Source organism: Epithele typhae (genome assembly GCF_022376455.1).
Source record: "Epithele typhae strain CBS 203.58 chromosome Unknown BXZ73scaffold_1, whole genome shotgun sequence".
In the NCBI taxonomy this organism is placed as follows: domain Eukaryota; kingdom Fungi; phylum Basidiomycota; class Agaricomycetes; order Polyporales; family Epitheliaceae; genus Epithele; species Epithele typhae.
This window is the reverse complement of record NW_025954192.1, coordinates 1,322,488-1,335,833: the sequence shown is the minus strand read 5'-3', so window position 1 is coordinate 1,335,833 and position 13,346 is coordinate 1,322,488. Positions and strand designations below refer to the sequence as shown.

Below are 13,346 nucleotides of genomic sequence, written 5' to 3'. Positions count from 1 at the left end.
CCATGGTCCTACAAAGAGGTCGTATTACAGTCGGTGAGACATGATGGGGTGCACTACGGCTTAATCATCACACAGGAGAGATCGCTCAAAAGAATTGCATCTTCGACGTTCTGGATGCGTCAGGTTAGCCGCAGCTCGCCGTAGACAGGTGAATTTGAGTTACACACCTGAGACGGACTAGGACCGCGGCCAAGAGAATGATCGGGCTAATCCAGTAGGCAAGCACCCGGACGACAACAGAGCTGTGCGTGGTGGTCCAGGCCGACCAAGCTCCGCCAAGATGGGCAGTGAGCAGGAAGAGCGGGAATAGGACATATCCCGACAGCCTAACGAACGAGTAGGCCGAGTCAGCTCCGGCCACGAGATATGATTGAGGTGCGTCAGTGACTGACCTGTGGTACTTCCAAAATTGCTTTGCCTTGCTTCCACCGCCGAACAGGCGCCCTCCAAACCAAACGCTGCCGCCGCCGACCGCCACTTGAGCAACTAGCCAAACAATGGAGGTAATCCCCAGAGTCTAATGCCGTGCGTGAGATGCTGGGCGTGAATTGCGTAAACAAGGCGCGGACTTACTCCGTGCCAGGTGGTGAAGTGCGGCGACTCGTGGAGGTTCTTGTTCCAGATGATAGCGAGCGCGCCTAGAGCAATGGCCGGCACGCCGAAAGCAGCCATGGCTAGCTGGTGCCTGGTAAGTCCCGCGGCCTTCGTCTTAGCCTGCGATGTTGGCTGAAGAGTCAGAATGCCTTATCGGAGTATGTGAGCCTAGAGCGTCTGTGCCATTTAAGGGCGGAGGAACTGACCGTATGTGAACACAGAGATTGCAAGACTCTGCAAGAGGGGATGGAAAAAGAACAGTCCGAGAGAAGTTGGGTTGTTCGTGAGCGTGATGACCCATGTGGACACAAAGAACACCTGGATCGAAAGCGTCAAAACACTACAGCACACCTTCCAAATGTCCACTTACTCCTGCGGACACCTGGATAAAATACAGGGGATAAGTGGCAGGAACGCAAGGAGCAAGAACCATAGCGACGGACATAGCTGCCCACTTGGCCACTACATCGCCTGGCCGGCCTTCCGGCTTGACGTACTGTTCGTCGTGACCCATACTCTCCTCCGATCTAAGGGGGGTGTCGGGCTCCAGGATTAAAGGTTCGTCCTCTTCAGCTCCAGGGTGGGGTGTACCGGGAGGAGGGCGTGTGGGGGAAGTAAGTGAGGGGGCATGTTGACGCGAGCGAGGTATATATGGCTTCGTGAGTGAAGAGCGGCGGGGCAGAAGAGAACACGGACGACTGGGAAGTGTGCGTGGGGGAAGTGGGTACGTGTCAGCGCATGATATGCGGCCGGTCGCACGAGCGCGGGGGATAGAGCGAGCAATGGGAGGCTGCGAGAGCGTCAGCACCGGGGCCGCATCTGCTGTGTGAACGGAGCGGGCGTCGGAGAGCATCGCCCGCAGCCTTAGCACAGAGTCTATCTCAGGCACGTGAGAGGCCTGACGAATGACGAGCGCGGGGTCCTGGAGGGTCCTGGGCGGCGATCTCCCTCTCGATCTCTCCGAGACCCCGATCGCTTCCCCGCGGGGCTCGGCCACTGACGCCGCCTGGGCTGGCCCCCCGCTCGACTGCACGGCCCTCGCTCACCCCTCGCTGCTCGCTGCTGCCTCTGCACCACCTCTTCGATGCGCCCGACTTCTCGCTTGCTGCAGGCGACTGCAGCCGCTATGCAGCGACAGAAGAGCGTCAGTTTCATCGGCCTGGGCCGCATGGGGTCCGAGATGGCCTTCAACCTCTTCTCTCGCACTCTGGTCGAGTCTCATGGTAGCACTCGGTTTGTTGTCTGCGACGCGAGGGAAGCGACCTCAGCTGCGTTTGTGAACAACTTTACCCACCACTTCCCTGGAGCCCACGTCCAAATCGCAACTACCCCTGCAGAGTACGTGCCTCCTCCGTCTGTCATACGGTAGTCGCAATTCATCATCGTTGCTCTTGACTCAGAGCCTTGCTCGCCTCTAACACCGTAGTCACCATGCTGCCGTCGTCACCCCACGTGCGAAACGTTTACAACGAAGAAGACGGCATCATCCCTGCACTCAACACACTCCCCCCTGAAGCCATTGCGTCGACGCTCTGCATAGACTCGACAACCCTTGATGTCGAAGTCGCGAGGACCGTCTCGTGCAACGTGCAGTCAACCGGTGCGGCCATGGTCGACGCCCCCGTGTCGGGCGGGGTGGCGGGCGCGAAAGCAGGCACGCTCAGCTTCCTCGTGGGCGGACCGAAGTCGGCGTTCAAGCAGGCATATCCAACCCTGACCCATATGGGCAAGCAGATCATCTACTGCGGAGACTCTGGCACGGGCCTGGTCGCGAAGATCTGCAACAACCTCATCCTCGGCGTCCAGCAGATCGTCGTCGCGGAGTCGATGCTGCTCGGCCAAAAGCTCGGTCTGGACCCGAAGGTGCTTGCGGGCGTCGTGAACAGCTCGACGGGTGCGTGCTGGTCGTCGTCGGTGAACAACCCGGTGCCGGGCGCGCTGCCCGGCAAGTCGCCGCCGTGCGAGCGTGACTACGAGGGCGGGTTCGCGACGACGCTGATGCTCAAGGTGCGTCTTGATTGCACGCACTCGAGATGGGCAGCTGAACGACTGCGTCATGACGTCTTGCAGGATATGGGCCTCGCGACGGACTTGGCGGCAGGTGCAGGGAGCCCGTTGACACTGGGACAGGCGGCGGAGAAGATCTACGCGGACGTGGTGGAGGACTCGGACCTGGCGAACAAGGACTTTTCGGCAGTGTACAGATACTTGAGGGTGTCCGGGTACCCTAAGGGCCCGTAGGACGGCTGAACGTAGCGTCGTGTACGATAGTAACGAGGGATTGTCGCCGCAGTGAGCCGAACGCCGGAACGCGTGCGTGAGACTGTCGACGACGAGAGCCTGGGACGTCGAGCTCGGGACGCGGGCCGTCGGGGGCGACGGGGCTGAGACCGACCCGGGGGCAGATCGCGGCCAGCGGGGCGGCCGAGCGGCCCAACGGCCGCCTCAGTGCCAGAAAACTGCCTGCACGCTCTCTGCGCACCGTGCTCGCGGCTCTCTCCTCCGCCCATCCCCTCCACCCTCGCCGCCGCCCCACTCGACGCTGGGTGCGCCCTTCCCTCCCACCTGCCTATTCCGGCATACCCTACTACTAGCCGACTCGCTAAATTCACATCGTTCTCTGAATCGCCCTTGATCTCTCTCTCCAACCCCCCTTCTCTTCCTCTCCTCGCCTCCTCGCCCGTCCCATCTTGTCATGGCCTCCAAGCCGAACGCGATCATTTTCGGTGCGCATGATGTCCCCATCCTGCCCCCGCTCGCCTCTCACCATCCTCCAACCGAACACGCCCCGTCTTAGGCGGCCTCAACACATGCTCGCGCACCCTTGCCACGCTTCTCGTCCCGCCCAACGGCGGCGAACGCCTCGTCAAAGTACGCACCCACCCCCTCTGTCCACGCTCGACATCATAACATTCGCTCGTCGCAGAACCTGCGTATCATTGACAAATACTCGGTCAGGCCGGCCACTACGTAAGTCCAGCCATCGAGCTACGTCTCCTCCCTGCATGCTTAGACAAACACTCTTGCGTCGCGCAGCTACCTGAGCTCCGTCTTCCCCCAAATCCTCGACCTTCCCGACGTCGAGTACCGTCAAGCCAACCTCACCGTCGCCTGTATGCCGAACACCCATACGACGCTCCTAGGTTTCCTCACAAAGCTGATCATCGCCTCTATCCCACAGCGACTGTCGCTTCGTGTTTCGATCCAAAGGAGGGCGAGGAGCCGTTCGACTACGTCTTTGACTTCACGGGCGAGATCCAGTGGGACCGGCCAGAGGGAGTGAGTTCCACCATGTCCCAACGCCCCGCGCGCCCGTCTGACCTCGCCCGCGTGCCCAAAGATCCAAATCGGACACACGCTCAAGATCGCGCGACTCATCGGCCTGGAAGCCGCGAACCGGAAGGTCAAGGCGTACGTGCGGATACAACACCCCTTCTACCAATGCAAGGACTCTGGCTCGCACGATGAGAAGGAGGACGTGAAACCGGAAGGCGTGATCGGCACCTGGTGGCATGAGACGCTGCGCACCTTGGGTGCGATTGAGGAGTAAGCGGCCGCCATGCGTCTCCAGCCGAGCTGCTTCTGAGCTCGCTCTCCAACCAGCCTCAACCTGGTGATCATTCGCACGGCCCTTCCTTATGGCCCGTATGTCAACTACCTCGGTGAGCCTGGGCCGGACGAGATTCACCCCACAACAGGGACTGACAACTGGTTTAGCCCTTATCCCTTTCATTGCAGTAGCAGCATGTTACGGACATCTTAAACAGACCATGAAAGCTTTGTAAGTCATCCCACCTCCGCCTCTGAATGTCAGCTAAACGATACTGGCAGGCACTCCCCTGGCAAGTACCCGTCGCACACGGTTCACGTCGATGATATCACGGGAGCGATGTGGGCCGCTGCGGAATGGATGGCGAAGACCGGGCGGAAAGAGGCTGATGCTGTGGCTGGCGAGGAGATCATGTTCAAGAATGAGAAGAGCAAAGCCAGTGAGGTTGAAGGCATGGTTTCGCCATCGACGAAAGTCATTGCACCTTTATTCAACCTTGTGAGTACCCGATTGCATATGACGTATGTTGATCGACCACTGACGTGGGCCTAGGAGGACGACTCGCATGTCACCATGGTCGAGAAGGGAATGTCATTGCGTCCTACTTCGGCACGACGTTCGACTTCCACAACTTCGTCACGAATATCGCTGCCAAGGTAAGTTTCTTAGCATAATGAGCTAGGGTCTGTTGTGACACTCATCCTTGCTCTAGTTCCGCCTCGAGGACATCATTGAGGATATAAACGAGGTGCACGTCAGCACGTGGACGACGATGATCACGACTTCGAACCCGCCGATCCCTAACACACAATTCTCGTCCTATATGGATCTCTACAACCTGAAGAAGCACACCGTTGCTTTCAATGCGGACAAGATCAAGCGCGTAATTGGGTACCAGCTTAAGCGGCCAGAGTTCAACCACGACGCGATTGGCGATATGGTCGAGAAGCTCAAGGCAGAGCACAGCTGGCCAAACAACGAGCCCTGACTGTGCGCTGGTCAGGATTTGGAACGGTGATGTGATGTCTGGATGATTCTGTCATGATGTTATGAATGAGTTATGTGCTAGTCAGGTACCCTGTGTTGTCTTGTGTTCGATTTACTAGCTAGTAGCACCACTATCGGCCTCGTACCCCACCTATCCTCTCCCATACGCGTACGCCTCGCGCGCCGGGGCAGCCACGTCCCGTGCCCGCGTGCACTAATGTCTTCGTTTGCATATACTCGCTATCTCGCCCGAGCACCTGTTGTTTCCAATTGCATGGATTGTTGTCGAAGTTCGGAAGTTCTGATTCTGTTGTCCATCCTCGTATCCCTGCGATCCGCCCGTCTTCTCTGTCTGGAGTCTTATCTCTCGCACGAGATCCGAGCTGGACAGTAGCAGGTCCGTGGCGAGGGTCGCGAAAAGGCGGATGAATATTCGCGGAGGCAGATCGCTGAGTTGGCCACGTTATCAGATAGCCTGCGCCGATCTGGGGCGAGGCGCGCCCATAGTACGGCGGTGACAAGCTCGCCGCCCGCCAGGCAGCATGCGCCTTCCTTCCCCCGCTCCCACCACGAGCTAGCCAGACAGCGCTATGCTCACACGTCTGCCAGAGGACCTTGTGCTCGACATCATCTACTACCTGGTGTCCGCGACCTCCTCACCCTTCGCAAGGTCTGTTCTCGCCCCTACCCTGCTGTCCCATTGTCCGCCGCCACTGACCATCCTACTTCCCAGACCTGCCGCTTTCTCCACGGCATCGGGGGCAACGACTACGTCTGGCACCGGCTCATCGCCGCCTTTCCCCTCCCACTCGATGTGCCCCCGCACACGCTCCCCTGCACGCTCCCTGGCGACGAGCTCCAGCGGCTCGCCATCCGGGCCATCCGCCTCGACGCCAACTGGCGCGCCACCCGCACACGCGTCCGCGGCCTCCGCGCACTCACCGACGACAAGAGCGGGCAGTACGTCGACCAGATGCAGTTCCTCCCCGGCGGCCGCTGGCTCTGGACCGCGCAGCGCACCCTCAGGCGCGACTCGTGGTACACGCGCATGAGCCTCTGGTCGCTCGTCGCCGACGGCGACACGCCTTGCCGCGCGTGGTCGACCGAGACCTCGGGCATCTACCGGAATTGCACCGTCGTCCAGAGCTCCGACGGCGACCTCGTCACACTCGCCGTCGGGGTGTGCGACCATCGAGAGTGAGTGCTCCGCGTCATCCCATCTCCGAGTCACCGTGCTTGCTGCCCCTGCGACTGCGAGGGTCCTCACGCGGCGTTCTTCTGGCACAGGGTCATCGAGGTCCACTCGATCTCGCTCGAGCAGGCGACGAGCACGCAGTGCGGCCTCTATCCACCGTACCCGCCCCGGCCGTCGCCCACGAAGAAGCAGCTGCTCATCGTGCCCCATCCGCGCGCGCCGCACCTACGCCCCATCATCCACGAAATAACCTCACACGGCCCGGACCTCCTCATCGTCACCATCTTCGCCTTGGACACCGGTGGGGGTGCGGGCTCGCTGCAGATCCTCTTTGTCCACCCGGGGACGGGCGCGACGAAGTGGGTCGACCCCAGTTTCGCCCAGGTGAGCCTTCACTTACGCAGCCCCCGACCTCGACGGGCTGAACGCGTGTTCCGGGTACAGTCCTTCTCGTTCTTGTGGGTCCGAGTTTGGGGCGACTTCCTCTTCCTCATCGGCGAGGTCGTCGACGACTTCGCGGTCCAGGTCTACCGCATCCCCCAACCGTTCGCCTCGACGCCCTCCTCCCCCGGGGCGAGCCCCCCAGCGACACCCGCCCCCGACGACCCCGCGGGCGCCGAAGACGACGACTACGCGTACACCGACCTCGGGCCCGTGCTCTCCAAATTCGTCGGTCCCACCCCGATGGCCGTCCCGGGTCACCACATCGCCCAGGTCTCGCCCGCGACGGCGTCGACGACGAGCCTCTCCGCGATCATGTTCTACCACTCCTCGCACCCGCACAGCGCGCAGCTCCTCCGCTTCGGGTTCGACCTCTCGTCCCAGTCCGTCGCGTTCAAGAACATGTCGTCGAAGGACTTCCCGATCGGGAACGAGTCCTCGGCGCAGCTCGCCCAGGTCGGCGCGCTCGGCCTCCGCGCCGTCTGGCTCGAGCACAACTGGGAGACGCAGCTGAACCGGGTGATGAAGCTCGCGTACGACCCGCGCACGCGGACGGCGACGGTCGGGATGCTCCTCCCGCCCGACCCTGAGCTCCCGTTCTCGCCCAACATGTGCCACTCGCTCGCGTTCGACGAGGTCACCGGCCGGCTGTGTCTGGGAATGTACGACGGAAAGGTATATCTGCTGGATTTTGTAGTATAATTTACGGATGCTCGGAAACCCAGTTCTCTCCCCTCCAATTTCCCCACGGTACTCCATGTCGTCGATACAGTGCTGTATTGTCCAGTGTAATCTACTGAAAGCCAATCCATGCGTTTTGAGAACACCCCGATGCCTGATTCCTTCACTCGGCAAGCTGTGGCGGAGGCGGAGGCGCAGACTTCGGCGGGGGCGCGGGGACCACCTCGTCGAGGAAGCCGGGCAGGAAACGCTCGATACGCTCGTGCGTTGCCGCCCACAGTGCAACCTGGCGTTCCGCACGGTGGTCATCTGCACCGCTCGGAGGTGGCACGAGGAGGCCTGTGGCGTTCATGACGAGCAGCACGTTCTTGAGGGACTCAGGCACGGCCTCGTACTGTATTGCAAGTTATATCAGCATGAGCGAATCAGTTTGCATGGCACGGAAACAGACGTACCAGCTGGTCACGACGGTCAACGTGCATTAGCCTGTCGAGGAGGTCGAGGACCTGGATCCAGAGGACGCGAATGTCGGCGGTCTGACCCTCGCGCGCCTCGAACTGCATGAACGCCTTGCAGAGCAGCGCGGAGGCGCGGAGGCGCGTCTCGGGCATACCGAGCGGGTCGCGCATGAACACCTGCGGCTTGAGGAGGTCGTCGAGGAGCGGGAAGACGGTGCGGTTGAAGATCTCCTCTATCTGCGCGTGGTTGTTCTCCGTGAGCGGAAGGTGCGGGCCTAGGAGGATGCGCTGGAGGTGCACGATTGCTGTGTGTCGAATATCGCGGGATGTGTTGGAGCTTTGGTGAGACAGGGAAACGAGGAAGGGTAGGCTGCATTGTCGCCAAACTGGTAAACAGCGAATCAGACACCATTCATAGCGGAGAGAGACCGTGAAGACCTACTTTGTGCCTTTTGAATACCTGAAGCGTCCGTGAAACGCGCCCAATACTTCTTCAAATCCGCAATCATGTCCACTGCCCTCCGGCCGCGCTCCACAATCGGAGAACTGAAAAAGATTTAAGCCTTGAACACGCGGAAACTTGTGAGAGGACCGCGTACTTAGCGGGGGTCAACGACTGCGTTCGCCTCCCTTGCTGCTGCGCATCTACAGCGACGCCAGCAGCAGTCGCAAAGTCATCCAGCGCATTGACGAGTCCAACGAAGTTGTCGATCGTTACAAGAGCGTCATTGCTGTCGGAGACAAGTCCGCTCAGAATCTCGAACGACTGGCGCGACGCTTCGGGATGAGAAATGGTCGACCGCAACAATGCGAACACGACATTCCACTCCGTTTGTGAACGAACGATGTCTCGGTTTTGCTCTAGGATCAAGGTTAATCCTGCCACAATTTGTTCGGCCACAGCATTGGTGACGTTTGGAGGAAGGCGTGCCAGAAGATCGAACGAGAGGTAGATTTGATCACGAAGAGCGTGCTATATTCAATGTCAGAAATGCAGACCGATCGAGAGACACATGCTTACCTTCCGCGCGAGGACGAGGCACAGCCGGAGGAGCGCTACCACCGCACGTTCGATCAGCAGGACGCTGTACTGCGTTGGTATTGATAACAAAGCAGACAGATGCTCGAAAACGATCGGCCTGGCCCGCTTTGCTCAACAGGGGAGCGGAAGAAGGTAGAGACGACATACCAGATCTCTTCGATGTACTGCGATGTTTGCTGTGCTATGCTGACCATGACTTCAAGAAGGAAAACGCATGCAGGGTCATATGGAAGGGTCGGTTCCTCGTGAGCGGCTGCTGCGGCAATGTCATCCGACTCCAACTTGAGCTTCGCGACCGTACGTTCGTGGGCAAGAGCTTCCAGAGCGCGTACTGCAGCGATCAAGGCATCTGGCGCGAGTTGCCTATGAACATCTATCAGCACCGAAATTGAGAGTATGGAATACTTATGGATATGCATACATAATCTGCGAGTACAGTTCGTCAAGACGACATGTCGAGAGACAGTCAATGGTGCAGAGAGTGTTCTCAACATCTGTATCAGTCGCATCTGGAACCAGAGCGTCTGCACTCGAGGCATACGGCGTCATGAGATACGAAGACAGTGCGGAAAGCAAACCGTCTGATCTCGGCGCCGTCCGAGCCGGTTGCGCGCGACGCAACGGGATGATTGACGCGCCACCCAGGAAATCTTCCATTTGGAGCATTCGGGTAGGGAGCAAGGAGTGGAGGAAGAGGGTCTGGAACATCTCGAATATCTAATGGAAGATTTAGAGGATCATAGAATGCTCATTAAAACAGCACTACACACCTGGGTCCAGGCTTCTCGCAAAGCGTTCGCATTGCCGTTGACAATGTTGAAGAGTACCACGGCTGCAAGCTGTCCCTTGAAATTGGTCCCGAACTTGACGGAAAGTGAGGACACAGTGATCGATTGCCCGTCCACATCGACCACTGGGTAGTTCGGCACCTGCGAGTACTGAGTTTCCGAAAGCAATGAGGTCGCTTGCGACAACGATGCCACGATGTAGTCGAAGACGTCGGGCATGTCAAAGTGACGCGCGAGTGTAGCGCACTGGCGGAATCCAGCAATGGCCCGCTCAATGACGTAGTCGTCATCGAAAGTGATGAACGCATAGGCAATTGCGGACACTACCGAGCGCCATACGGACTTGAACATGTCGGCGTCGAACATGGCAGTGTTGCATGAGAGGAAATCGCCTAAATAAAATGAGTACACAATGCCCGTTGTGCACCAGTGTAGTGAACTAACCAGCCTGTCGCGTCCGAGCTAACAGCTCTTTCCAAGCATACTCGAAGCCTAGCTGACCAGTATGCTCTTCTGGCATGATAATCTCATTCCTGCGAATGGACTCATATGTGTTGTACTACGAACAAGTGAGATACTCCGTTCGCGCTGAGATTGTGGTTTTACCTACCAAGAACTCTGGTGAGAAATCGGTGCCCTCGTTAACACCCTTAAGGTTTCTCGTGTAATCTTCCAGAGTCATGCGTTTCTAGAATGCCCCGTCAGCAGAACCAATATTGCCAGGGCTTTGGACGTACTCGGATCTGCGGACTGTGCTGGTCGGTGTTGAGCATGATGATCGAGTATGCAAGCACATATACAGCATCTTGTGACTTAATCTCGTCTATCGCTCCGGAATAAGCTGTGTAATTCAAGTCCTCGGTCCCTAACTTACCTGGCTGAGTTGCGAAGTAAACCTCCGCAAAGGTTTCCGTGATGCGGTTGATTTGCTGCGACTCTCCTGGAAGGCGGAAAGTCTCCAGCATCTCGCGCAAAGCTTCCGACACTGGTCTCTGACAGAGGTGTCAGCGGTCGACAGCTACAATATTATGCGTGCCCCATACCCCTTGGAAGTCCATCAGCATCAGGAATGCCTTGAGTAGGTCGACGTTGTCAGGTCTGGAGATGAAGTCGCCGAGCAATCGTTTGTCTATCCGAGACGAACTCTTCAGGAACCTGGCGAGGCTCACAGGACGAGGCTCGTCAGGATCGGTGTAAATGAGCTTGTGTTCTTCTAGGAAGGCCACACCGGTCTTGGGCTTGGCGTTAAAGCGGGTGGTTCCCGTCAAGATGAGTTTCTTCTTTGCCTTCGTATCCTGGAGTTGGTCGATGGAAGGGAAGGACTGCAGTAATGATAATTAGGATGGCCGCACAGAACAAGGTCCGTATGGCTCACAGATGGCCATGTCTCGCTTGCCTGCGGGCGGATTCGTCAGCAATTCGGGAGATGAAGACTTTGTTGTACCTACACCCTCTGCTCTGGTGGTCATGCGACCAACAAATGCAAGAATTAGATCGAGTGACAAGTATTGCGCATTCTGCTGTTGGTAGTCGCGACCGCCGACGTTCTGAACTGGATACACGCCCTGTATTCCGTATTAATCCTAGAAGTCAAGGATTCGGTGGCTAAAGAAAGCATACCTTAGCAGCAAAGTCGATGACGCGCTCGAACATGTTCTCGCAGTTCATATCACAGTCATAATTGACATACAGGTCCACCATGAAACTTGAGTGTCTTGATACTTGGCATAGCGTCTCAAGCAGCAATTCTCGAGTATCGCCTCGTGCTGGTGCGACGATGAGACGAGGAGTGGCCGGGGGCTTGTCGGAATCCGGTTCTGAAGGAGGTCCAAGTCCTGGGGTCCCAGGCACGGGTGTCCCAGGTCGTGGTGAGTTTGTGACCGCCTTCTGAGCAAGCGACATGTTCTTCGGTGCGGGGGGAACTGGAGGGACAAGTCTGTCGATCGTGAAGGCGAGGAACAGCTCTTGCTGGAGCTTCAGCTTTGGCCTCGTAGTCTCAAACATCGTGGCGATGGTCCTCAGCGCAGTCTGAAGGACTACGGGATGATCGGAGCGTGCAAGCTGGAACAGGAACTTGCATCCATGGTCCAAAACGAGGGTAGAGAGAGAAGGGTATGCACATATGCGCGCACCAGCCGCCTCGAGCGCGACGTTCAATGTCCGCAATGCCGTCAGACGAGTCGAGTCGGTATGAGCTTGGTCGTTGGGATCCAGGATGTTGATGAGTACACGCAGAAGCTCCAGAACGGAAGGCAAGCCATCTGTAGTTTTGTTATCAGTACCGAGTCTTCTAATCGACATGAGGGAGTACCCACATGGCGGGCGTGGTATGCTGGGAGTCTCAGGCACGGGCTGATCAGCTTCAGGTTGAACTTCTGTTGGAGGTTGGGGCTGAGGTTCAGGTTCAGGTGCACCCTCGGCGGTCTCAATGCGGTTCTCCGTCTGTGGTGCCGGGATCGGCCCTGGTTCTCGTGACTGAGGTCCAGTCGATACGCTCATCTTCATCTCACCACCTTCTCCGTCAAAATTGTCCAACAGCTTCTTCTCCTCGGTTTCGGGATGCAAACCGTGGAGACTTGCGAAAGCAACTCGGACAAGCTGGTGAAGAGTATTCTCCGCAGAACGCCGGAGGATTTCTGTCCACTAGTTCAACCAAAAGGCTAGGCCCATGCTCGAGAAACGTACCGCTTAAACGCATTTGACACGACGTGGTCAATACCGTCTCCAGCATTTCGCAAATCTCCACGTCTCCGAGCGTAGGACCCGTGCTCCCGCACATTGCGTCCGAGATGATGGTCATAATCTTGAGCAAGACCACTTCATCCCCAGACGAATCGCTCGCTTCAAACTTGCAACTTGACAGGGCGCTGCTCAGCTCCGCTTGCGCAGTCTGAAGCGCGATCGCGTCGGGGTAAAAGAGGCCGCATACGAAGAAGTTGTGGATCGCGGTTAACGCGGCAGAAGTGATGGGTCCGGTTGACAGTGGAGAGCGGATGATAGACAGGAAGGGGGAAAGGAGGGTGCTGAGAGGTAGCGAATGGATGTCTGAGGCGTAGTATAAGTGGTTGAAGCAACACCGTAGCAAAATGCTCACCCTCGATTTCCTTCACCAGTCGTTTCAGATCCTGGAAGCCAGTCATGAGCTCCTGCTCCGTACTCCCGTGCCCGGACGTGTATGGGCTAAGTGGGGACTTAGAAACCCTGAGCCCAAGACTTGTTGCAAGGCCAGAATCGCGAGTCGAGAATGAGGGGGCAGAGAGTGCCCAACGCGAGTTCTTGCGCATTACAGACGTCACAGAGAGGATCTCCGAGAGCAGTATGTGCTTCGCGGAGACCGAGAAGGAGGCTGTCGCCATGCTGGGGCCGTGCAACTCCATGCTGGCCGGCCAGAAAGTGAGAGTGGGTGAAAAGAGATGGTGTGAGGACGTGTCCGAGACGTGTCGTCCGGTGCGCAGACTTCGTCCGAGTCCGGGAAGCGCGTGCCACGGCAGCCACAATGTGGTCCTTGGATGGATTAACATTTACACACACGACCACCGGACACCAAGTCGAATGACGCGCTCTTGCGACGGTCCACTGGGTCTCGCACACTCACTAAGCCAGTCTAGCA

The 13,346-nt window shown here is 58.0% G+C and overlaps 5 protein-coding genes across 5 annotated transcripts; 3 read left to right on the top strand and 2 right to left on the bottom strand.

Annotated features, from left to right (window-relative positions):
- Nucleotides 1-85: 85 nt before the first annotated feature.
- On the bottom strand, nt 86-1,039 carry BXZ73DRAFT_95751 (uncharacterized protein; the record flags this gene model as incomplete). The annotated part of the gene is made up of 6 exons (XM_048026876.1): nt 86-110; nt 168-326; nt 393-517; nt 574-743; nt 801-912; nt 965-1,039. 6 exons carry the CDS (start codon nt 1,037-1,039, stop codon nt 86-88), a joined length of 666 nt encoding a protein of 221 aa, XP_047883972.1.
- A 639-nt stretch (nt 1,040-1,678) lies between these two features.
- On the top strand, nt 1,679-2,835 carry BXZ73DRAFT_37872 (3-hydroxyisobutyrate dehydrogenase; the record flags this gene model as incomplete). Its single annotated transcript, XM_048018092.1, has 3 exons — nt 1,679-1,932; nt 1,995-2,601; nt 2,665-2,835. The coding sequence occupies 3 exons, from the start codon at nt 1,679-1,681 to the stop codon at nt 2,833-2,835; spliced, it is 1,032 nt and encodes a 343-aa protein (XP_047883971.1).
- Nucleotides 2,836-3,289: 454 nt separating this feature from the next.
- On the top strand, nt 3,290-5,132 carry BXZ73DRAFT_95749 (uncharacterized protein; the record flags this gene model as incomplete). Its single annotated transcript, XM_048026875.1, has 11 exons — nt 3,290-3,320; nt 3,392-3,465; nt 3,521-3,564; nt 3,631-3,707; nt 3,776-3,873; nt 3,935-4,140; nt 4,198-4,256; nt 4,312-4,375; nt 4,426-4,646; nt 4,697-4,800; nt 4,857-5,132. The coding sequence occupies 11 exons, from the start codon at nt 3,290-3,292 to the stop codon at nt 5,130-5,132; spliced, it is 1,254 nt and encodes a 417-aa protein (XP_047883970.1).
- Nucleotides 5,133-5,721: 589 nt separating this feature from the next.
- BXZ73DRAFT_95748 (uncharacterized protein) lies at nt 5,722-7,469 on the top strand (the record flags this gene model as incomplete). The annotated part of the gene is made up of 4 exons (XM_048026874.1): nt 5,722-5,805; nt 5,865-6,328; nt 6,419-6,710; nt 6,771-7,469. 4 exons carry the CDS (start codon nt 5,722-5,724, stop codon nt 7,467-7,469), a joined length of 1,539 nt encoding a protein of 512 aa, XP_047883969.1.
- A 142-nt stretch (nt 7,470-7,611) lies between these two features.
- Nucleotides 7,612-13,113, bottom strand: BXZ73DRAFT_37707 (Sec7-domain-containing protein; the record flags this gene model as incomplete). Its single annotated transcript, XM_048018069.1, has 19 exons — nt 7,612-7,842; nt 7,904-8,292; nt 8,349-8,452; nt 8,506-8,879; nt 8,928-9,045; nt 9,096-9,311; nt 9,370-9,665; nt 9,719-10,128; nt 10,181-10,295; nt 10,347-10,424; nt 10,474-10,559; nt 10,611-10,728; nt 10,780-11,058; nt 11,112-11,132; nt 11,185-11,301; nt 11,357-11,997; nt 12,052-12,372; nt 12,422-12,781; nt 12,831-13,113. 19 exons carry the CDS (start codon nt 13,111-13,113, stop codon nt 7,612-7,614), a joined length of 4,557 nt encoding a protein of 1,518 aa, XP_047883968.1.
- Nucleotides 13,114-13,346: the final 233 nt, after the last annotated feature.